Raw genomic sequence first — 24207 nt, 5'->3', positions numbered from 1 at the left:
ATTTAAGGCTATAATTTCTTCGACTGTAACATTTACATTAGTTTAATAACAATGTAAGCTGCAGATTGACGTGTTACTTTCTTTACCACTGTACCGTAGTTTCTTAACGACCATCGAGAATGCGTCGAAATGAGTTGCAAATCGAGCATTAATTGCATAACACTTACAGCTAGTCTCGAAGTTACAAATTTATTTTAGGAACATCGAGTCTCACTGACCTATTGGACGTTTGAGAATTAATTCTACTTGTCTTTGCATAGTTTAATACGCGTATGTAAGTTTAAACAGTTGTGAACTTACAACAGTCGCGAATACGAAAAATTAATCAATCATATCTGTTGTTCGCAGATAGTAGCAGAGTTCGTTAGAATCTTCACGAGTTTCTTAAAGTTAGTATGCAATGTCTTGCATGTTACTTGTATGCTTTTTTGTATAAGTATACTGTAGCATCTAAATTGTCAAATTTTTACTTTACAGTGTAACGATATCGTGATGCAACGATGACATCAGAGAAAATTAACGGGGTAGTACTGCAATGTTTCATACTAATACGAGAAATGTTATTTCCTTAAGTGAACCGAATGGTAATAAGAGTTTTGTACATAGTTCCAAAATTTGACAAAATATTGATCTGCGATTCTACAGTTGGACTACTATATACGGTATAACTAATTAGTGTTCTGTATTACAAATCGTACTCAGTGATGACTTCACCATAAATCCCTCATATGTTACATAGGTATGCTTTAAATTCTTATGCCTAACTCTTGTTAAAGAAAGCCACTATTACTCTATTCAGGTAGTGTCAGAGATAAGGTTTTTATATATTATGTATTTTATTTTCAACTCGATAACACTTAAGAAAGGAAAACCATTTTGGTGAGAAAACAGGTATCTGAAGGGTTAATATTATTTTAAAATAGAGCTATGAAATTTATGTGAATTAATACGGGAGATTATTCTGGATACACTAGCTATCTTGATTGTAGGAATACGCGTATGTCAGCATTCGTATATTGTTTGAAACTTTACATGTTTTGTTATTTAGACACAAGTGTCATTTAAGAATATAGGCTAATAATTTATATTCATTTTAAACCTGGTACTATATCTCATAATATCATGAACGTACGGGCAAATTGTTAGATGTCAGTAGACAAAAACAAGATTAAATATCTTACTATACTATATTTACTAGGGATGCATATTTATCATTGTACTATTTATTTAAAGTACAAATTGAATGAATAGGTTGGCTAGTAATCTCTTTAGGGATGTCTTGAGGAGGTCATATAACTCTTGAAATATTTGATATAAATAACGAAAGCGCACAAATTTACCATTTACGAAGTGCAAGCACAACATTAAGATACAACAAGATACGTTGACTGTTTAAATTCTGTTTTGGATTCAATTATAATTATTGAAATAAATACGCATCTGGATATTTAATGTTTCATAACTATGCGTACCCAATGTATAATTTAAACGCACTACGATTAGTTTTTTGTAGCATAATATCCATCCATCAAACGGGCACTTCTGTAATGCTGTAGTCTAAAATAAGCGCTTTTCGAATCTTTTAACAATTTAAATTAAGAGAAAATGAGTGTTAATATTCCATGCGGGTACATGTACAGCGCCTAAGGTAGTAAAATAAAAGTTGGCTTACGAATATAAGCTATGGACACCACCTTCGCGCTTTGAAGAATGGGTATATCTTTCGAATCTAAGCTCACCAGAATACATTCTAGCTCTAAAATGCACATATAATGAGGTTAGGCAATGCACATTCATAAAACAAGACGTACAGTACCCAACCTAAGAGCGGATAAGCTTTTCGCTCCCATGTCCTGACAGCCATGCTTCATACCTAATAATAATCAGCCCAATTAATTAAGGATCGATTTATTGAATAAACCAAGATTATCAGGAAATTAATGTTATCTAATATGATAATGCATACCTCCTATTAGGTAGGATATAAACTGATGAATTGATCCCTTGTCGATTACTGCCCCAGACACTCCCTGAGCAATCTTCATTTTATCCTTTTCGCTGAATAGAAATGTTTAGCCTACTTTGTGAATCATCCTTCAATAGCAAAAGTTACGTCTTCGTTAAACCGCGAATACCTAAAGTATCGTTGCTGTCCTCCTTTTTTTTCCATAGCAGGAAGAGATCCCATTCCTTATTTTAAACGAAATGTACATAACGTCTTCAATAACGATAAGGCATTCTACAGAGATAAATATTTTAAACTTGAGTTATACCTCTGTATTTCTTTAGTCTTACTCCATCCGAAAAAAAGTATTCGCCAGGTGCCTCGGTACTGCCTGCCAGCATAGATCCCATCATGACTGTTGATGCACCTAAACTCAAAGCCTTAGTTATATGTCCAATTGATGAAATTCCTCCATCGGCAATAACAGGAACACCTAGACGTCCAAACCGAAAAATTGCAATTATGAAACAGAAACTAACTTATCATACTAAGCTTAGAAGTTTAATGAGCTATTTTTGGGATCAGCCGTTGATCTTAGCTTTTAGGCCTACCAAAGCGTCGTGCATACTCTGCGACCTTGTATACAGCGGTTCCTTGAGGACGCCCAACTGCCATGACTTTAGGTGAGTAGTTAAAAAGTATAAATACGAAAGGTGTAAAGTACCTAGCTTCTAGGCGCGTATATTAAGCAATATGGCAATCCTTTGTACCTTCCTGAGTGATACAAATAGAACCACTTCCCATTCCAACCCTAAGAGCATCTACCCTGGCGTCAATTAAGTTTTTCGCTTGCGCTGCTGTAACAACTAATCAAGCAATTTATAAGGTTTTTGCCATATAAATATAACTTCAAACCTGCAAAAAATAACTACGTATTTGATAGCTAATTGCTGCACACATTACCATTTCCTCCAACCACTTGAAGATTAGGAAATTTCTAATAGAAAATGGAGGCATAAGGTGATTAGTAAAATTATTGATCATAAGCGTATAAATTATGTTAACTACTGCTATATTAACTCGCAAGAACTACAATAACAAACTTTTTTGATGTGTTGTATCATATCTAATTGATACACTGAATTGCCTTGGGAAGAATCCTACGGACAGTTAGATCATTTTTTGCATGTTATCAACGTGATATTAACATTTTAAGAATAATCATATACTTTCATAATATCTTGAACGTACCAATACAATTACATCGGTTCCTGCTTCCGCAAGTGAATCCAATCTCTGTTTATCTTCTTCTCTAGTTCCAATAGCTGCTCCCACTAAATTACGGTGTTATATTGTAATTAATTTACTCGTAGGTTGTCAGTCGACGAACGGAAAGATTACCATGGAAAACTACAGTAAAATACCTTGATTTCATGTGGGTGCATTAGTATCTTACCGAGTAGCTGCTTTTTACTGTCAGTGGATGCTAGTGGAAAAGAACGATTTTTCTTGAGATCTGTGCGAGCTATTAAAGCGACAAGATCATCTTCTTTGTTAACAATGGGTAGTTTCCCTAGCACAAAGGCAATAAATTCAAAGTCATCTTGACAGCTTAATTATATGTCTGTGTTGTAAGACCTTTCAGAGTGACTTCGGATAGAATACGTACGTACTGCCCCCCAGAATTAAATAAATTTACAGTTTTGTTAGTCGTAATTAGAAATTTTTACCTTTCTTACTTCTTTGCATTATGACATGTGCCTCGTCTAAGGTGCATCCTGCATACGCAACCGTTAGATCTTCCCTTGGAGTCATAACCTGCAGTATTACTCATATTCAGTCAATATAATAGCACTATTGAAACTTGCTTATGCTTATTACATAAGTAGCGTTTCAATTTCGAACAAAGGTTCGTGTTAACTATTACAATTCTGCGCATTAGCAGGGAATGATATAATGTTCACCTCATCTAGTAGTCGATTCTCGTCATCTGAAGGTAGAAAATCAATATCACGTGACGTGATAATGCCAACTAATTTTCCACCCATTTTACCATTTTCTATATTAAAACATACAGATAACGGTGTTAATTTTAAATTTAAAGCAACTCATTTCACTGTCTATTAGAAATTGATTTATTATAAATGCTATTGCTGAAGATATAATTCAAATAGATCTTGAATAGAACCAGTAATCGGAATCCCACTAAAGCCATGCCTTCTTTTTGCTTCTTTAACGTCTTTAACAGTATTATTCGGACTTAATACGAGAGGATCTGTAATAAAGCCTTGTTCGTATTTCTGTTAGGCGATAAATTAGGCAACAATAATTTTAAATAAGTCATATATCAAATACACGTTACATGCTACTTTAAAATTCTGCTAACCTTGACTTTTCGAACTTCAGAAGCTTGAAATTCAGCCGTACAGTTATTGTGTATAATGCCAATGCCACCATTAAGCTGTTTTAAATAAAATATATTTTGGAAGTATCGTACATCTGTAAGTGTTAAAATAAGATTCTGATTGATTTTATCTACTACCATTTAGGACTTACAGCCATAGCAATCGCCATATCAGATTCTACAGTTAACAAAAAACATACATCACTTACTAACCGTAAATACATGTATTGCACACTTATTGTGGCATATTTTGTAACAACAGTATGGGAAACCTTGTACTGTATATTGGTAAAATGCCACGAGCGTACTATATTTACAAAATATTGACGAATGATATACAACATGTGCCTCGAATTCTATTAACCTGTTACAGTATCCATAGGTGAGCTGACCAGAGGGGATTCTAAAGTAATCGTTTTGGTTAAGGCTGACCTTAGATCCTAATTAACGAAAACATAGCATCATGTTCAGTAGATGTAGAGTTTTAACAATATCTTTCTTTTAAATACTAATTTAAGTTTTTGTAATCACTGATATTCATATGAAAGGGTGGAAAGTTTCGAATAACTCTCATGGATGTTTAGTACGCTTATCACTGAGGCGTTGTCTCAGGATCTTTGTAATAGTTCTTACCACTTTGTCTGATTCAAAGTCAATGTAGCCAGGCAAAATAATGAAATCGCTATAGCAATTAATAAGATTTACAATTAGTACAAATAACAAATTTTCGATAAGATACCGACAAGTACAATAACTAATCAGGTGTTTACTAAGGAAGGCACTTATTAGAGAGTTTAATTCATATTGCTTGGCGTAATGCTATATACGTCAGTCTGTTTTGTGTTAAAGCTAGATTATTATATGCGTGATTCCGTGGAAAATTATTTAATGTTAATAATTCATTATGGAACAGACAATAAATCACAAGAAAATGCTGTAGTAATTCTGGTTAGCCTCAACATACTAATTATATCACTATTGATCTGTCGATAGAAGAAGAAGAAAAATAAATTATCTACTAGACAGTTCATTTTTTTCGAATAATAAAATTTTGAATTTTGAGAAGTACTGTACTGTAGTGTCGGATAAACAGGAATTTCTTACAATACCACAGTAGAGTCCAGCATTTCAAAAGCATAAACTGAAAATGTATGTACAGTATACTGGCGTAAAAGGTAATACAAGTGCTGTGTACGGGTATCTGGTCAACCAAACAGTGAAATTCTTAGCAGAACCATGCATGAAGTACTAGAAAAAGGTCTTCTGGTAATAGATCATTGTACAGTACCGTAGATCAGTGCACTTTATAGATTTCGGGTAGTGTAGATTTTGATTGATTGACTTATTATACAGAAGTACTGTGCAATGTAAGGGAAGCAATGTAAGTGCATTACATGAGTAAGAAAGAGCTGTAAATTAAATAATTAACTAGAAAGGTGCTGTATGTAGCATATGCTGTAGACATTAACTCTAAAAAATGCTGCACTGTACTCGAGTAGTACTGTACAGTATAATGGCAAAGCTGCGTAATTAATTCTCACTCGTATGTTAAACCGTCAGTTCCAAAAAGCTGTGCAGCTGTTAGGCCATCATCCGGAACGTAGCCGATATCACCAGAAATTAGATAGTCAGCCATTCTAGTATGATACCTTGCATTTAGAATAAGGTATAAAACTAATAAGAAGTTGCGATTTGGACTAAATTTATTATTAGGTACTGCTAAACAGTAGGTACTGTAAAATAAGGTTGTAATGGATTTTATCCGGTAGCTACTCACTATCCTTATAATTACTAGTAATCATAATAAGACAATGAAGACAATTATGAAAGTGCGATTTGTAAATAATTTACTAACAGTAAATACTGTACCAAATTACCGTAAATCATACTGTAGCCTCTAAGCTGTGAAGTGACTACTGTACCTACCGTACTGTACTGTACAGTATCTTTATTACTGTAGCGTAGCTATTAGTGGGCACGAGGCACATGTAAATGACATACTGTACTGTAATGTAGTGTACAGTACAGTACTGTACACTCAGTATACTGTAACAGTACTGTACTGTACACTACAGTACTTTACGGTCGTGTGTACTGTACAGTACAGTACTGCAAAACTTTGAAAATACTGAACCAAAGTTCACTGTACTGTACAGTACAGTACAACATTGACGCTTTCAAATGACCTTTGTTTCGGTTTTTTGCCACCGCCAGTAACATCGGACAGTGTGAGTGTGTGACACTGAGAATGCAACCAATGGAGGTCAGAAGGACAGAGTTAAAAGTAGCGCTTCTGGAAAGTCTGAAATGCATTTTATCTGATGCACAACATGCGAGACAACAAGGGGAAGATCACTTAAACGTTATTGAGATGACGCCGGGTTTGCAACAGATTCTAAATGTTACATATAGATTGTACTATAAAGTAGTAATTATTTCGCTTGACAAGGATAAAATGGGGAAAACTAATATTCCAAAAAATAACGATGATGATTGAATTTATTCGATTATATATCATTGTAACTTCTATCTTTGCAGTTCGTTATCTATCTATATATATATATATATGGTATACGTAGATGACAGTGAGCATGCTAAGTTTACTGGCTTGATTACACAACACTACAGTATCGTGCAGACTACAGTACTGTACAGTAATTATTTAATTCGTTACAGGTGCTCAATATCGGTGAATTACTGAAGTCGTAAACGTAATATAGTTTGCAAAGGAGCTCACTTTAATATTCTTCTTTTAGAGTTCGGAGTATATTTAACGGATATAATTATCGATCAAAATAACTTTCTTCCTATCCGGCAGGTAATTTTAATTGAGACGGTTTCATTCGTAGGTGAATACGTGGATGTTAAATCTATAAGTGTAATCGCGTTTGCAAATTTCATTGTACGAGCATGTCCAATTTGTTATTAATATTATTAAAAATATAGCATAAAGCGCACATCGAGCCCTACTTGTCGATTATATAATTATTGCAGTAATAGATCGTATTGTATAGGAGGTACTATAATTCTAAAAGTATGACCATGGATGTTACACTCATTATACATATCTAACACCCTGGAAAAATGATTATACGTGTTATAATTGTCAGTAAAGAAATAATGTTAGAACATACAAATACACTGTTCTAACAGTGAAATGTAGCGAAATGAAATTTTGGATGTAACATGTAGTATATTTGCCCATGTAGAATAGTTTCACTAATTGTAAATACTTAATAAACTAGCTAATTTTGAACATACTTTAGGTAGTTTAAAACTATAGATTTAGACTGAATTTGAGAGTAGGTACCTATTCGATTACGAAATACTCAGACGCTGTGTTGTACAAATATGGACATGAAATACATACAGTACGGCACTGCAAATAACTGCTAAGATATTAATGTTTATCTATCGTAAATATCAGGAAATGAAATGTTACAAGGTACTAGATATTTAGTAATCTATTTTGCTTGTAATTTAGTTAGCTGCAGTTGTGCTGAAGCAGTATGTACAAACTCACTGGTCAACAACATCAGATAAATTTGTTGCACCGGAAACACCGGAATGGGTAGGTGCATTATGTAGCTTATTCACATTTGCAGCAGTGCAATATTTTCCATTCTTACATATTTTCTTCATTTCTATGATTATAAGTGTGCATGAGTATTTCAAGGTTGATCGCATGAATATATTCTTTATGTTTGGATGCAATTGTAATATGTAGAGAAAGATTTAACTTTACATTAAGTACCAGCTTTTAATTCTAAAGGCAAAATGCATAGTACGGGAACTGCTGCCTAGCACCCTTGGAGATCATTCAAGCCTTATCCGATCTAGTGTGGTAATTATTAAATTTAGTATCTCATTTTAAGTCAGATTCAGGAAGATTACTCTGCCCTTTTTAGGCTTATGCTATCTCTGAAATAGCCAGATGGGATTGGCCTGAGTCATGGCCTCAGCTTTTCGAAATTCTTATTGGGTTTATGACGAGTAGCAGTCAGGATCTTGTTCATGGAGCTATGAGAGTTCTTACAGGCAAATAATTTTAACATTATATCAGCATATAGGCTCATAATGTTACAAATTGCGCGCTGTTATGATGCTCGTAAATGTAATATTAAGGCATAATGATAATGTTGATACTTTTAAATACATTTTTTAGAATTATCAGATAATATGGCCGATAGTCAGCTCCCTCAGTTAATTCCGATCATGTTCCCTGAGCTAATTAGAATATTTAAGGATGAAAAGGTATTACATTTTAACTATCGAAATCATCAAAACATCGATATGAAAAGTAGATACCGAAAATATATATCGAGTACAGAATATGTATGTACTTATATACTATTTTTCCAGAATTTTAATTCGAATATCCGCGGTAAAACGACTCACATATTGAATTCCTGTATATCATTAATTTTTGCTATGAGCGACCTTGAAAAAGTAAGTAAGTTTTTTGAGTTACTTTTGAGAGTTATTGCGAGTTTCTAATGCATAATTGCAACGATTGCAGGCAGCTCCAAATGTACTGCTCTTTCCTTACATACCACACTTTTTATCAGCCTTCACTGAGTCTTTATCACAACCTGATGGACCTCATTCCGATTATGTTCTAAAAACTAATGTCATAAAGGTCAAGACTATTGGTTTCTATTTTATGCTTAACTTTAAGGCATTTTGGTACTATAATTTGTTATTTCTGTAACCGATTAACAGCTGTTGTTCTTGGACGAGCTTTAATTTATTAGCTAATGTTTTACCATTTTAGACGTTGATTTGTTTAGTTGAATCTTTCCCTATGGAGATGGCACAAATTTTAGATTGGGTTATTCCTGTTGTTTGGGACCTCTTTACGCGAAGTAGCCACACATATCCTTATAATAACTGTATACTGTAGATCTATTTGCTAAGAAATTTGTAAATATTGAGTTTTTGATATAATTGTGCAAGTAATAAAACATTAAAATTAGAATTATATTGGCTTTGAATATTTTCATAATTGTTCCTTGACTTAATCTATTTATGTACAGACAATAGTAAATAATACACGATTAGTGGAAGAATCTATAGATTCGGATGGTATAATTTTATATCTCTTTCTTTAATAATAAAAAAAATATTAGTTATGTAATGTATGGTTTGTTAATTTTGTAGGAGAAAGATATAATATTCAAAATTTAGTTTGCCACCTCTTTGAGTTCTTTTCAGCCTTATTTCAACGTAAAACATATAAATCGATCGTTAATGTTATGATGGATGATTTAATTTATCAATTAATTAAATATATGCTTATATCGGAAGAACAGGTAATTATAAGAAAATTTGTATTTGGTTGATAATGAAAATATTTGTTTATATAAAATATAAATATGGCCTTTCCTATAAATTACAATATGTATTTACAGGCTGATTTATGGGTTACGTGTCCTGGCAGATTTATTGAAGATGAAGTTGATGATACAATCACGTCTTCTGTTAGAATATTGGCTGTTAATTTGTTAGATGTAAGTTACATGGAAGAAGTTATCATAACTGTTTTAAACAGATGATGCTTTGCATATGCATGATCTTCCTTGAATGTTAGAAGGATAATACTGTGTTATTTATAGACCATTATACACTTTAACGAGAGCAAGATTTTGGATTCGACTTCAAAAGCTGTTAGAAAACATTTCGATGAAGCTGAGACGATTAAATACTCGCCACATTGGTTCGTAACGGTGTTTTAGTATCAAATAAATATATGAATTTTTTTGATACTCAAATACGTATTCCTTAGTTGCGTTATTCGTTATAGTACAAAGTACTAATTTTCTTGCATATTTAAGTTAAATGGATATCAATTATAATTACAATTGCAGGTGGAAGGTACATGAAAGCTGTTTATTGGTCTTGGGAAACTTAAGTAATCTCTTGACTACGAAGTCAGTACAAAACTACTTGGAAAATAACTTCCTCCTAAACTATATCATGTCGATAGATGTGCAATCGACAGGTACTCTTGATTGCAAATGTGGCAGATCAATTCTGTTACCGCTATTAGGAGACTGCAGAATTTTTTATTAGATAGTCTTAATGCGCTCTATTAATATTTCCTAGTATCTCCATTTCTATCCGGGCGTGCTCTTTGGCTTCGTAGCAAGTTGGCATCCCGGATGGAAGACCCGGCATTTTCAAAGTTAGTAATTCAAATGATCGCCCTTCAAGTCAGGATATATTGTAGCTCGATATTTGCTAATATTTATGTTAATCGGGCTTTGTTGCTAAAATTCTAAAGCATAGAAATAAGAACATTAATTCTACGTACTGTATTCTGTTATTGCAGCTTGATGAAGGGTTGTACTGAAGCCGTAAATCAATCCCAGCATATCATTATTCGGATATATGGCGCCAAGGCACTATCTCAGTAAGGACTTTTCAATGATTTCACTCTATATTTTACATTTATAGACTTCATAACGGTTTTAATAATTTGCCTACCTTTAAATGTAAAATGATTTTGATGGTATTAGATTCAATACTTTTAAAACTTATTAGATGAATTAAATTGATTTAATTACGATTGATTGTGTATGATTATCTAATCAGACTTAGTCAAGGTTTAAATGATGGTTTAAGACACGAACTAATGTCCCCCTATCTGACTGATGCCATTAATGGCTTAATATTCATGGCACTCGATTTTAGTAAAGATGTAGATATCTTGGGTTTAGCGATTGATTCGTTAAATTTTATTCTTCAGGTTCGTTAATATCAGTGACTTTTACGGAAAATTTTTGCAGTCCGTATGAACAGTTCTATTAACATTGATTCTATTTAGAGATACGTTTATGCTTAGTAGATGCACATGAGAAGATTGTTTTAGTAATAGATACAGGCTCTCTCGTTTTGTATACCTTTAATCATGGACTAATACAAGGTTTCTATTTCATAAACTTATGTAATTGATGTCATACAGATTAGTAGGTCTGTTACGGAGTCAGTGCATGGCAAGCTGATACCCATGCTTGTAGAGTTTTATTCGACCTACAACCAAAGTACGTCAGATATTTTTGTTATGCTTGCGTTACCAGAGTAAGATTTTCCTTTAGATGTACCAATTAATTTAGTTAACAATTACGCATTCTAGATCCCTACCTTGAAGCTATAGCTCAAGATTCGTTTAAAATTATCAGCAAATTTCCTAACTGCTACCAGGTATGAAATATACTACGGTATTGCGTCGACAACAGCAGATCTGCAAGAAATTATATTGCTAATTAATTAATTAATGCTAAGATTGTATGCCATCTTAACTCACGTTTCGTTCGATTTATGAAATGTGTGAACAATTTTCTTACTTCAGACATTAGAACTTCATTTATTTCCAGTTTTAATGAATTTAATTTCTACAAGCGGAAAAAGTGCTTTCTGTACTACTGGGGTAAGCTGCAATCAGCCTAATATAATTTTAAATATTATTATGTTTAAGTAGCAAATTGTTTTTAAATAACATATTAAAATTTTTAGACAGCTTTAGATATTATGGAAGACTTGATAAAAAATTGCCCGATTCCTGTACCTGAAACACTTATTAACATCGGATTTCCAACAGTAGCAGTTACTGTGATGAATACTGATGATGTTTCTATTATTCAAGTGAGTTTGCTCATATATCTGATATTACTTAATATTCGGATGAAGTATGACTGCTATTGTCCGCAATTCGTTTCTTACCGATATCACCGTATTATGACATTATAGAGCGGAAGTGACTGTCTCAGAGCATTTATTTCTCGAAGCTCTGACCAGGTGTTTGAGTGGTAGGTAATGTTGCTTTAGTGCAACACTCGATTTTCTAGGATTTTGACTAATTCTAATAAACTCGTTTTGAATCTAGGAAGGACCCTGAGGGTAATGATGGACTTTCTTATGTCATCAACTGCATTTTGAAACAGGTGGATCCACAATTGGAACAATACAGTGCGGCGCAAGTAGGAAAACTGACAATTGTCTTTTTTAGGAAGGTGCACTACACATCAAGAGATATTAGAATTCCTCTCTGATAAATCACGTAAAAAAATTGGGATTTTTATAAGGCATAATTTTATAGAAACATTCTCAATTTTACAAGGGTGACGTATTAGCGCAACAACATCTTGGTACAATCCTTCGTGGGGTTCTTGCGAAAATGCAGCAAGTAACAGAAGGCAATGTTATGCAGGTTTCCTATCGCGTTAAGCAATTTCGATTTCTATCATTGCTGGTCTCGTTACGTTCAGTGATACGCTTTAAAATTCTGATTCGCTTTGCAATTTAGGCTTTAATAATAATGTTTGCCTATTTAATCCATGAGCACTTTCAACTGGTGTATAACTTACTTGTGAGTGTACCCAGTCCGACAGGGACCTCAGCCATGGAATACGTGTTAAGTGAATGGTGTAAGCAGCAAAACTTTATCGCTGGATGCTACAATATCAAGATCAGGTACAACAATATTAGCTTAGCTAAGGCCTTTTCCTTACTTTTCATGGTTTGACGCTTCTTTAAATTTTATGTTACGAATGTTGCAGCATTTTAGCCTTTTGCAAGATTCTGCTTTATTATGCTAATACGAATGATCCTTATATTTCATCAATGTCGCTTTTGGAAGAAGCGTTAGAAGAAACCATAGGTAGTGATTGAATTTTTGTAGTTAATAATCATCCTTCTTTGACCGTTATTATACTACAGTATAAGCAAGCATCTTCCTCGTATGAAGTATATTTAAAAGTAGCGATAAACGAGTAATGTGTTTTTGCGGTTTATGTCAATGTTGTACTATATAACTAATGGATGTACGTTTATGCTTGTATAAATGTGAATTAAAAGTAGGAAGACGGACCAGGTCGAAAACTAATTTAGGTATGCGTTCCCGTACAAGAATTTCTTTCGCAACTAGCACTTTCTAGGTGTATCACCCTAGGCGCTATTTGATAAATTTGGACGAAATTTTGGCTAGTGGATTAAATATTTTTCTTACAGTTTTAAAGCGAAAAGTTACAATTCCGATAATTCATAAAATGTTCAAGGCCATCATTTATGAATTTTCTACCGAATTGGAGGGTAATAGCCCACATGAGAAGATATTAGCGGTATTTAGATGTGGATCAAATTAATTTAGTATGGTTACATCGTTTAATGGATTGTACAATATATTTGTAGGATATCTCTGATATTCCCAGCCGGACCGATGACGAAGAAAGTAGCAGTGATTCACAGAATTATTTATATGAGGACCAGCTTTATATTAATTCTTCTAACTTTGAAGGTATCAAACGTTAATATGTATAATATTAAGTAGCACGCGTACTTTCTTGCATTATAGAACAAAATTCGGTTTTATTCAAACCATGTATAGCCCCTTAATATCTTATGCTCTTTTTACGCTCTGGTCTGCCTTTAATGTAACGACAAGATTTTGATGATGACGAAAGCTTTGATGATCTCGAAGATGCTTTGTTTCCAATCGATCTTCAGGTATTTTTATGGATCCAGCCTTACTTAAAATGCTATTTATTTATCATTGACTATTTTACTGTTATTCTGTTCTAATCCCAATTTTCGTTATCTAGGATCAGCTTCTAAATTTTTTTCAGGAATTTCGACAAAAGTCTTGTTATAACTTCTTTATTAGTTGTTTAAGTGCCGAAGAGCATAAAATTTTGGATAAGATACATCAAATTTTACACTAGCGAACAAATTTAACCGTAATTGTTGCCCGACAGCAATCAGTTCGCTCATACAGAAGTTGCAGCTGTTAACAAACTGCTATTGTAAGTTGTAGTACTGTGCATACGAATTTACTAGATAGAACTTTACCGGCATTTCAATTTTGAAGCTGATATAAATGATAATACAATAAAGCATTTATGATAACTTTAAAAATTAGGGAAATTCATTAAATTTCTATGCTGTGTAAGCGCATTTGCATGTTCAGTGCATGCTCATCTGCTTACTTTTTACGTAACTGACACTTTATCTACGGCATACGAGATACTGTAATAGTGTACCTAGAGTTGCTTCTTTTTATTCTCGTAACGTTTTTACATAGGAAAGACAAGCATTTTACTTATACTTATGAAACGGTAGTATTCATGCTAATAGTAACATGATGCTGTTATATCGGTTGAGATTTTTAAGACCTAACATTGTGAAGGATTTCAATACTAACTTTGTAACATACACGTATCTTGGAGATTTTGATTCAGATCGCTATAAACATGGCCGAAGCGAAGTAAATTCTGCATTTTGAGTACAATAAACTGTGCATCTGGATCTGTTAATGCTGCATCGTGCAACATTGATACGCTTGATTGACCACATCAAATACTTGGCTAGAGTAGTACCATGTCGATAATAATGGAAGAACTAATATGATAATTTACACATCGGAAAGACAACGATGTGAGACAATTTTAAAAATTATTAAGTTCCATACTTATATACGTATTGGCAAACGTTCATTTTATTCATTTATTTAAGTAATTATAGTATAATCAAAAATACCGATGAATATTTATAGCTTTCTCGGGTATAGAAGCTCAATTTAAATTTCCATATCGTCTTCATTACTTAGAACATAAATGTGACTAGAGTGTAGAGTCATCACTGATAACATTTTCAGACTTTAAATTATTTGAAGTTCTCATTATCGTAAATTGAAGACAACGCAAGTACGATATTCATTAACACAGTAGATTCTTTAACATGATTTTATACAGCAATAACAATCGAACGAAGTAGTTAACAAATCAAAAGCTGAATATTTGCTAGAACGTCAATAACTATACGCAGATGCGTAATAGTTCTGTATTTTAGGCTACACGCAAGTACATTAAATAATTCGATAACTCTTTAAGAGAGAGCATTCTTTTGTGCAAATGAAGATAGCAGGTGCTGCGAATTTCCACTAAGGTAAGTAGGCGGCAGAATAGTACTATTACAGACTGAATGGTGTGAATACTGAGAACGAGCAGATAGTGATCCGTATAGTGACTGTGGAGTCTTATCCATTACTACGAAATCCTGGCTAGGAGAAATACCTAACGATTTCGTTGGTGGCTTCTTTTTTTTAGAATTCTTTTTTCTATTACGAGTCTGAATGGTATCTTTTTTCATAGAAAGGGGCCTTTCAGTCTAATAAGTAAAACAGGAGTAATGAATGTTAGAATCAGTAATTCACAGCAAATAAAATTGCTGTCATCTGGCTAGCCTAAAAAATTACAGAATAAGCGAACTCAACGTTCAATGCAGGCTTTCCATAATATAACTACCATGCTAAAGTAAAGAAATGAATTGGATCACATTAATTTCATGACACCTGATGCAGCTTATAATACAATCCACAGGCATTGCATACTTGTTCCCCTTTACTATTTCGGCGCCAAAGAGTGGTGCTTGTTGTATGACAGTTGGCGCAAATCTAGAGCGAATATACAAAATTTTTAAAATATCACTGATGAGACTACGATTTTCCTTTAAGTTCTTATAGTGGCATGAGACACCAAACGAAGTAGGAACAAAACGTATACGTAAACTTGTATACTTTTTTCCTTTAATAGTACTGTAAGAGACGTACAATAAGTTGCTTTTGTTTACTTGAATGACGGGTAGGAATATTGTTACAGTTATTTTTCCAATGTAAACCACACCAATTACAAATATAATGACCACTAGCGTCTTTTCTCCACAACGGGACATCCTTTGAGCCGCAGGAACTACACTCCTTATCAGCTAAAATTTTACATTTCTTATTAGTCTTCCATTATCGGAAATGGAAACGACAACACAACACGAATATTCATAAAATAAAATATATGTTATCATGACTACTTGAAGGGTTACATTCTCATACTAGCGCTTACCTGGTGTTGATGATCGCGCAATTGCATGGTTTTTACTTCTGCGGCTAGAGCACATATTAGAAAGTTCACCTTTTACCGGAATGCCGCTATAGTACGGCCGAAAGGAACAATTAACAGTATTGATAGGACCGTAACCGGAATTTATTACAGTAGCTTTCGATGTTAACGCTAACTTAGGATTACACCCATCTTCACCAATTCCTGGAGCAACTGTGAGTCATATACGAAATTAACTTGGATAAGCTCGTACTTAATTAAATTGATTGAGCTAAAGTTGAGGTATAACGGACGCTTATACTGAATAAAATTACATATCAAGTCTACGGCAACCTAATAATTTTATGTAAATAAATCCTTATTCTGAGACCCTTCAAAATCCTTTATTATAATTGAAGGAAGTAGACATAAACCGCATAGCTCGTCGATGCACTCGAAAGGTGCCTTATGATACAGTAGTCTCTACAGCATGTAATTTTAAAAATAGGATCGTAGTATGACTCATCTAATTTGAACATTGCAGTTAATTGACTAATGGTTACTTACAGTTCGGGTTAACTTCAGTCCCACTAAATTCTCCACTTGAAAAGTTGGGAACCCGAGGTGATGTCGATGGAGTAGAACCGCTAGCTGGTGTGGCTAACCAGCTAGTTAAAAAAGGAGGCTGAGTTGCAAGAGATGCTGGAGGATGATTTGAATTCATTGTTGACCAGAGAGAGGATTGAGAATTGGCAGTCTGATTACTATCAAAAAATATGCCTGTGTTAAAAGTATTACGACAGCTACGATTGTTTGCTACGACACTTCGACCACTTGCAAGAGTCATCGCAGGAGAATTAAGATATGGTGTCTGTTCTTGCAGAAGTACATTTTGAGATCGAGAGTAAAAAGTTGAGTTTCCAGAATTGTCTAGACCGGAGGAGAACATTTCATCTTCATTCGCACCAGCTGACGAACATACAGTGGATGTTTGTGTTTTAGAAGGTTCGCCTATAGATTCTACGGGAGAAGTTCCTGTATGCCAAAATGATGGATTTATAGTAGTTTTATTGTCAGTACTGCTAGGCCATCCTGAATCGTTTGAGTTACTTTCCATTGTTAAACTCCAATTCCAATGGCGACAAGCCGACTGCGAATCTAAATTGAACCAATTGTTCTGACGGAGTAAAACATAATGGAAGTTAATTAAAGGCTAATACATTTCTCTGTAATTAATACTACAAACATTCATACTAAAATAACCGCTTATGCCAATGGGTCTGTCGCAACAGTGCCTATATTGATTCTACAGCATGCACTAAACACAGTTAGACAACAACAACGGCTTTTATATTACCATAAAGCCAATACATCTATGCATGATTAAGTTCCTGACTACACAGTTTTAATGCGATCCCCAATATTCCTTTACTGCCCTAAAGGAAAATTTTGTATTCCAGGCCTAACTTTCACGTAAATAATTGCTTAGCAAGATCAGTTGCTAATAACCTAAATAATGTGGCATCTATGCCAAATTTTATTCTTCATTGCTAATTATAACTATAAACTAAGTGGGAATTTACATATCTATATAAATTTACAATAACTAATTTCAATACGATCTTGATAGTAGAAGACAGCAGAGCAAGATATACCGTACTTACTCGAGCGACGTATTGTATAGTACACTACATACAGTACGTGAGTGTATACCACTAGCAGGATCCATGCTAACTGGTGAGCATTTCCCATTTTATTACTACTGAATAGTTAAAAAAGTATACGGGATAAAAGCCGAATAATATGAACGAGAATAGTAAGATCCAATAACAGTTGAGTTACTACAATTTAAAGGTGAGTATCAGTATTCTCGCAGAGCTAGTACTATATTGTTACACAAGTCAACGTCAACGACATAACGCGAATAACTTTGCAAAAACACACATAGCTAAATAAGTAAAGTGATTCCGTCGCGTTTAAACCCTAAATCTATTTTACAGTACTATACTGTACACTAGATTACGCACATACAGTATAATAAATACTGTATGTAGGATTTGTTCAGTGTTGCAGAACATTAAGAGTATAATTTATAGGGGATTGACTGCAAAATAAAGAGTACAGTACTATATTGCAATTTTAATAAAGTATCAGGGACACTGTATTAGTACGCCTAAATTAGATGCAATCAGGAGTTTCTAAAACTCCAGAATTTTTCTAACATCTGTTGATAGGAATAAAAAAATTGATATTCTACTGTAGATAATAGAAAGCGTAAACGTTGAAACTACAGTACTGTACAGTGCTGTAATGACTAAACAAGTTTCTACAGTGTACTGTACTGCATGTACTGTACATTAGAGTAACTGCACCACACGGTATAACGACTAGAACTGACTTGCCATGCATTACCACGAAATTTCAAATTCCGTAACTGAAGTGACCAGAGCAGGCGGAAAAATAGGTTGGCGATTATATTATAATCATATATATTTATATACTATTAAAACAAATTAATTCTATAATATGAAATTCTAAACTGTGGAGTGATTAACTGTTAATTGAACTGGTGCTAATAATTCTAATTTTAAAATAATAAATTCGGTATACAGCATAGTACAGTATTCTGTACTGTACTTATTATATATTGCAAAATGATTTATTAAACTGTTAGCCGTATAGGGCTAAACTGCAATACACCACTTACTGTTCCTACAGTTTATGATAATGCGCGAAAAACAGTATAGCACAGTATATAGTATTCGTACCTGTTCGTACAGTGAACGCATACTGCAGATTAGGTCACAATTTTAAACGATTATTTTCCTACTACGAACAGTACATACGGCGACTATGAGTTTATAATAATAATAATTATAATTATAGCCGTCTAGTAACGCTTACAGTACTGTACAGCACAATACTGTATGATTAAAGGCTAACATGAAATTCTTCTATAACTTTGCATTAGGTACTTTAACTACATTTACTTATATATATAACCCATCGGTATGAAACTGAGCAGAGAAACCGATACGTATTACTGGTCGATATATACAGGTATAATGGATTAACCGTAAAAATCAATTAAAGAAGAAATGAATCACTGAAGATATGGCAAGACAGCTTGGCGTTGGTGCAATTACATACAGCACAATGGAAAGGAATCCCCTGGAGAGAAAATATAAGGTACGGCACTTCTCTACATCCATCAGTTATTATTATTTATCAATTACTTTGCGTAAACAGTTACCTTCTAATCAGGTGTTGCGTTATGTGGTGTATACTATATACTGTATATACAGTATATTCGTTCCAAAGTTCCAACAGTGCAATGACAAATCACCCAATCTTAGATCAGCAAACTGTACGTATGTGGTTTGCTGCAAGCAGCTATTAAGTTTTATTGCCGTCAATGACGCAAAACTACAGTAAACAGATGATTTTATTAACTCAAATACTGTATCAGTCTGTATGTGCGTTATTCCCACGATCGTTCGGAGCGGAGGTGCGGCACGCGCCGTGTCTTCCGTACAGCCTCCGTTAACCCTTATAATAGTTCCGTTTATTGTTCATACTGTACTGTACAGTACACAGTGCATCTTTCTGTAGTAGTATGCGCATTAATTTTTACCCACCATTTTGTAGTCTCTCTTATTAGTACTGTAGTGGTGATACTGTATGTACATTGTACAGTATTTTAGAATTTTGATATCTAAATTATGAATTTTTTCTATTCTTCAAGTTTATAGTTCATTTATCACTAATTACTGATAGTCGTGTCAGCAGGACAAATCACCTTCGGCGCCATTCTAGATAACTATAAAATATAATAATTGATTGGTTATTACTTATCTGCGGTACCCACCTTTTACGTCAATCAATCACAGTAATTTAAGATACGATAGCGATTTTGCACGGTATCGCACGCGCTGAAATGCGTGATAACTGATCTTGTAGAGAGCCTGTATGGCTGTACCAGACCAGTTGCGTATTGAACTGATCACAATACTGTACTGTAATGTACCTGTACAGTACTGTACAGAATTATTGTAGAGTCTATAGCCTGTAGATCTTTGGTCAATTACTGCGCAGTACAGTACTGTATATACAGTAGTACGAGATTGTACTGTACACTGCAGTACAGAAATACGATAAAGTGCAAAAGAAAACAAACCATGGACGGCATTGGCGAAAACGAAAATCTTGTTAAGAAAGTACGAGAGAAATAGGTTTTTTCAACGTCTCCGCATCAAATATATAGATTTCTTTGAAAATTAAACTTTAATAACACGTACGAACTATTTCTTGGCTAATTTTTATTCAGTTTTCTACCCATTTCTCAGATTAATTTTAAGGTATTTACAGAACTATAGGTTCAGTATGGAAGAAATCCATGTGTTAACTTAATGCTGCTGTTGAATTATTTAACCTCTTAACGATGATAGTACGGTACTGTACTGTACTGTACATTGCAGTACCGTACCGGACGGCCTGTTCTACAATTTACAGTACATACTGTACATCAATCAATGGTGTTTTGTACAGTACTATAGTTACTAGTGAAGGTGTTCATGGCCTGGTCCGGTCGGATCCTAGTGTACTGTACTGTACAGTATACTGTACTGTTCACTGTATTTTCCACACTGTAAAAATGTCGAGCATACTGTACTGTACAGTAATAAAATTAAATTCATTAAATTTAATGGACTACTGTACTGTACAGTATGCGTATACGCAGTGCAGTACAGTAGATTACTAGAATAAGAAGAACGGTCCTCTACAGTACACACACAGTACAGTACTCGCAGACTGAAAATTTCTGTACTGTACTGTACTGTACAGTACCGTGCTGTATAATGTGCACTGTACACTGTACGGTATATCTAGGATGGCAAAACGAATTCTAAAATTTGTTACATGGGTCGATGGCCATCGCTAATTCATTAACACGCAAGATTATGACACGGTATTTTAAATTTCTTGCCATTGGAGGTGAATCTACAGTACATCTACATGAATGCAATGGTCAACCGTTAACGCTGATGATGATGGTACGGTAATGGATTTTTACGGAGTGCAGTACGTACAGTACGATGTGTTTATTAATTCTTCAAATATTGTGATGGCAAAGTACAGTATTACATACAAAATTATTGCTATGTGCTTTGACAATTCTTCCATGAACAGTTGCTAGATGTTAGTATATAGTACAGCATTTGTATGTTAGTTTAAGTTATATTTTTTCCCTTTTTCTATATCTGAAACAATCTAAAACACATTGTACAGTGATACATATATGTAACAATGCAGTATTACTATTCTGTACAATGTGAAAAAAATTAATAGTAATAATAATATTAATCTGCTAAACTGCACCCAGGTTCTGCACTGTACAGTACTTCTCTACGATATCTTGCGGTGACTGTACAGTATTTAGATGAAATATGCTTATCAATATACTGTACAGTTAACTTTGTTTCTGTACTGTACACTCTCGAATTTAACTTGCTTGCATTTCTTTTACTTTAATTACCCTATGATAATGCCGCATAGGAGCGTGCTGATTGATTTTAAGAAGCAATCTGTCCGTGTAGCTCATATAGTAGTGGACTACTGTACTAGTAATTTCAGTAGTCCATGCTGATACTGTACAATTGTACGTACTGTACTACGAGTCGCACGGTAGTTACATATGTATACAGTAACGTCAAGGAGTGATACTGACCAGCTACAATTGCTTTAATTTTCGAATTCTCTCAACGGCTATGTGTAGTCCATGGTATAGTATACAGCACATAGCTATTTTTTACTCTATTTTTAGGGCTACAGTACCGTGTTATAGTAGAATGTTTAATGTTTATCGAATTATGCATAGCGACAGATACGTACATATAATTTATAATAGGTATATTGGTATATGTAACTTTCTTATCGATTCGACATTAAAGGATTATGTTGCTAACGACTTTTTACCGTACTTATAGGTTGGATCATTTGTATAGTTTGGTGGTTGTACACCGTAGATGTGTGCAAATTTATCGTGAAAGTTCTGGGAATCTCCATGAAGCAAGTGAATCACTTAGAAGTCGTTGCGACTACGCCCATTACTGTTGCTATGTTTAGTTGCAGGAGATTCTTGCAACTTGCCCTTATATTCAACTTCACTTGCTTTTTACTGTTATATTATGCTGCTGTCTTACTGGAAAGACAGCTACCCAGTTACCGTTTTACCGTATCTCAAACTTTACAGGTCGATCGTTTTACCTATGATAAGTTATCAGCGGGAAATATCACGCATGCAGACTTAACTCAGCTACTATCGTTCAATGATGGTTTGAACGGTTTGAGTATGAACAACCTGGCTTCTCTCGAGGAAACTACACAGGAGCTTTTCGTAAAACTTTCTAACGACAATCCTCCAGAAAAGAAATTTAGTTATCACTTAAACTATGGGGACTATTTGAATCGTTTTGTTATGGAAAATAAGATGATCGTTCCTACTGTCGATGTCAATCATAAATCACCACAAAAGATTTCCGTAAATCTCGGTTTGCTAAAAGATCACACTGCCAGCCCTTGTGTCAAACAGGCGATAATTTTGGTGATGATAAATTCTAGAGCAGATCGGTTCTATCGACGTAATGGTATTCGACAAACTTGGGGAAATGGAAGTGAATTTAATCACGTTAATAAACATCCGTATGCGTGGCGTACTTTATTCGTTGTTGGCCAAAGTAAGAACGCAGAAATTAATAATGCTGTCTATAGGGAATCTGCAATATACCAAGATATAATTTTTGCGAGATTAGATGATACGCCTCATAATAAAACCTTGAAAACAATCCTTGGGATGCTTTGGGCTTGGAATTTTTGTCAACCATATTTTACTATTAAAGGTGATGACGATATTTTCTTAAATTCTCCGAGAATATTCGAATTCGTAAATCAATTAATTAATAAAAAGAAGGGAGGACCAGATAAATTATGGCTTTGCAATGTATTCACGAGGAAGAATCTATCTATCAAATTAGCGCATGTCAAGCGAAAAATTGGGAAGAATCAAGCTAAATTATGGAGCATATTTCACGGTAATGTATATCCACCGTCCTGCACTGGGTTTGCATATTTAATGACTTTTGATGTTTTGATGGAAATCGTAACAGCTTTCAAGGATATACCGATATTACCGTTTGCTGAGGATGTGTATATAAGCTTACTTGCTGAGAAGAAAGGCGTAAAGCCTAAGCATGATCAGCGATTTCGAACTGATTTATTCAAAGGTCCAAGTATTTATAACGTATCTGTAGATGAAATTGACTCTGTCTTTGCTATTCACGGCGTTACCGAAATGTCTAAGCAAAGATTCCTTTATGCGCTCTCATTAAATGGTATTATGATAAAGGGATTGCATGCAAATTAAACCTGCACTTATATGATTAATTAACACATTTCTGATTTATACCTAGATTCGTTTGCAATGCAGAATCAACAGAGTGTATAGTGTATAATGTAATACGATTGTGTTAACTAGGATAATTTCTGACCTTAGTTTAACCGTTCTTTTACTGTAAGCAAACTACTTGTACCTTGTATAATTCGTTTTAAAATTAAATTAATTACTGATTATATTATTGCCATTTGAAGAACCTACGTTGATCCGACAGAATTATATGTTTATAAAAAATGCAGCGTTTCTACGATCTATTATTCAGTACTATGCATGAAAGAGATCGAATACTTGCTAAAAGTCCTTGCTTTGACTGTCAAGTAAATGAGATCAAAAACGTCTAATATTGTTGATATAGTTCCCTTATTGTGTGACTGTAACGACTCGGGCGCAAGCTACTAAGATTTAAAAAAACGCTCGAAAAAGCAAGACCTTGGTAGTATTTTTATCATTAAATATTGCCGTACCGGTAATGGTGTACTTGACGGACGGTCTCAAATTTGTTTATAACTTCAACTGCTATCTTGTAGTATGTCTAGCC

General features: G+C 34.1%; 4 protein-coding genes across 4 annotated transcripts; 2 read left to right on the top strand and 2 right to left on the bottom strand.

Annotated features, from left to right (window-relative positions):
• Positions 1-1557: 1557 nt before the first annotated feature.
• TRIADDRAFT_50297 (uncharacterized protein) lies at positions 1558-5985 on the bottom strand (the record flags this gene model as incomplete). Its single annotated transcript, XM_002112364.1, has 20 exons — positions 1558-1579; positions 1673-1756; positions 1822-1873; positions 1967-2058; positions 2136-2190; positions 2274-2438; positions 2557-2622; positions 2716-2811; positions 2909-2942; positions 3049-3105; positions 3197-3279; positions 3402-3518; positions 3676-3763; positions 3910-4004; positions 4134-4245; positions 4332-4406; positions 4502-4527; positions 4714-4789; positions 4983-5031; positions 5891-5985. 20 exons carry the CDS (start codon positions 5983-5985, stop codon positions 1558-1560), a joined length of 1539 nt encoding a protein of 512 aa, XP_002112400.1.
• A 621-nt stretch (positions 5986-6606) lies between these two features.
• Positions 6607-14068, top strand: TRIADDRAFT_56375 (uncharacterized protein; the record flags this gene model as incomplete). Its single annotated transcript, XM_002112795.1, has 28 exons — positions 6607-6730; positions 7106-7167; positions 7834-7920; positions 8258-8348; positions 8515-8603; positions 8712-8798; positions 8869-8988; positions 9386-9434; positions 9510-9661; positions 9761-9859; positions 9965-10065; positions 10217-10350; positions 10455-10533; positions 10681-10761; positions 10944-11097; positions 11314-11392; positions 11485-11552; positions 11701-11778; positions 11865-11993; positions 12099-12157; positions 12235-12361; positions 12469-12558; positions 12655-12821; positions 12908-13008; positions 13359-13468; positions 13539-13644; positions 13792-13853; positions 13949-14068. 28 exons carry the CDS (start codon positions 6607-6609, stop codon positions 14066-14068), a joined length of 2805 nt encoding a protein of 934 aa, XP_002112831.1.
• Positions 14069-14542: 474 nt separating this feature from the next.
• On the bottom strand, positions 14543-17333 carry TRIADDRAFT_56374 (uncharacterized protein; the record flags this gene model as incomplete). Its single annotated transcript, XM_002112363.1, has 7 exons — positions 14543-14661; positions 15419-15512; positions 15736-15798; positions 15975-16109; positions 16241-16309; positions 16389-16450; positions 16784-17333. 7 exons carry the CDS (start codon positions 17331-17333, stop codon positions 14543-14545), a joined length of 1092 nt encoding a protein of 363 aa, XP_002112399.1.
• Positions 17334-19330: 1997 nt separating this feature from the next.
• On the top strand, positions 19331-23639 carry TRIADDRAFT_56373 (uncharacterized protein; the record flags this gene model as incomplete). Its single annotated transcript, XM_002112794.1, has 2 exons — positions 19331-19405; positions 22470-23639. The coding sequence occupies 2 exons, from the start codon at positions 19331-19333 to the stop codon at positions 23637-23639; spliced, it is 1245 nt and encodes a 414-aa protein (XP_002112830.1).
• Positions 23640-24207: the final 568 nt, after the last annotated feature.

The sequence above is a fragment of the Trichoplax adhaerens genome, genomic scaffold (genome assembly GCF_000150275.1).
Source record: "Trichoplax adhaerens TRIADscaffold_5 genomic scaffold, whole genome shotgun sequence".
In the NCBI taxonomy this organism is placed as follows: Eukaryota; Metazoa; Placozoa; class Uniplacotomia; order Trichoplacea; family Trichoplacidae; genus Trichoplax; species Trichoplax adhaerens.
The sequence above is the reverse complement of the archived record's forward strand: the minus strand, read 5'-3'. Positions and strand labels throughout refer to the sequence as shown.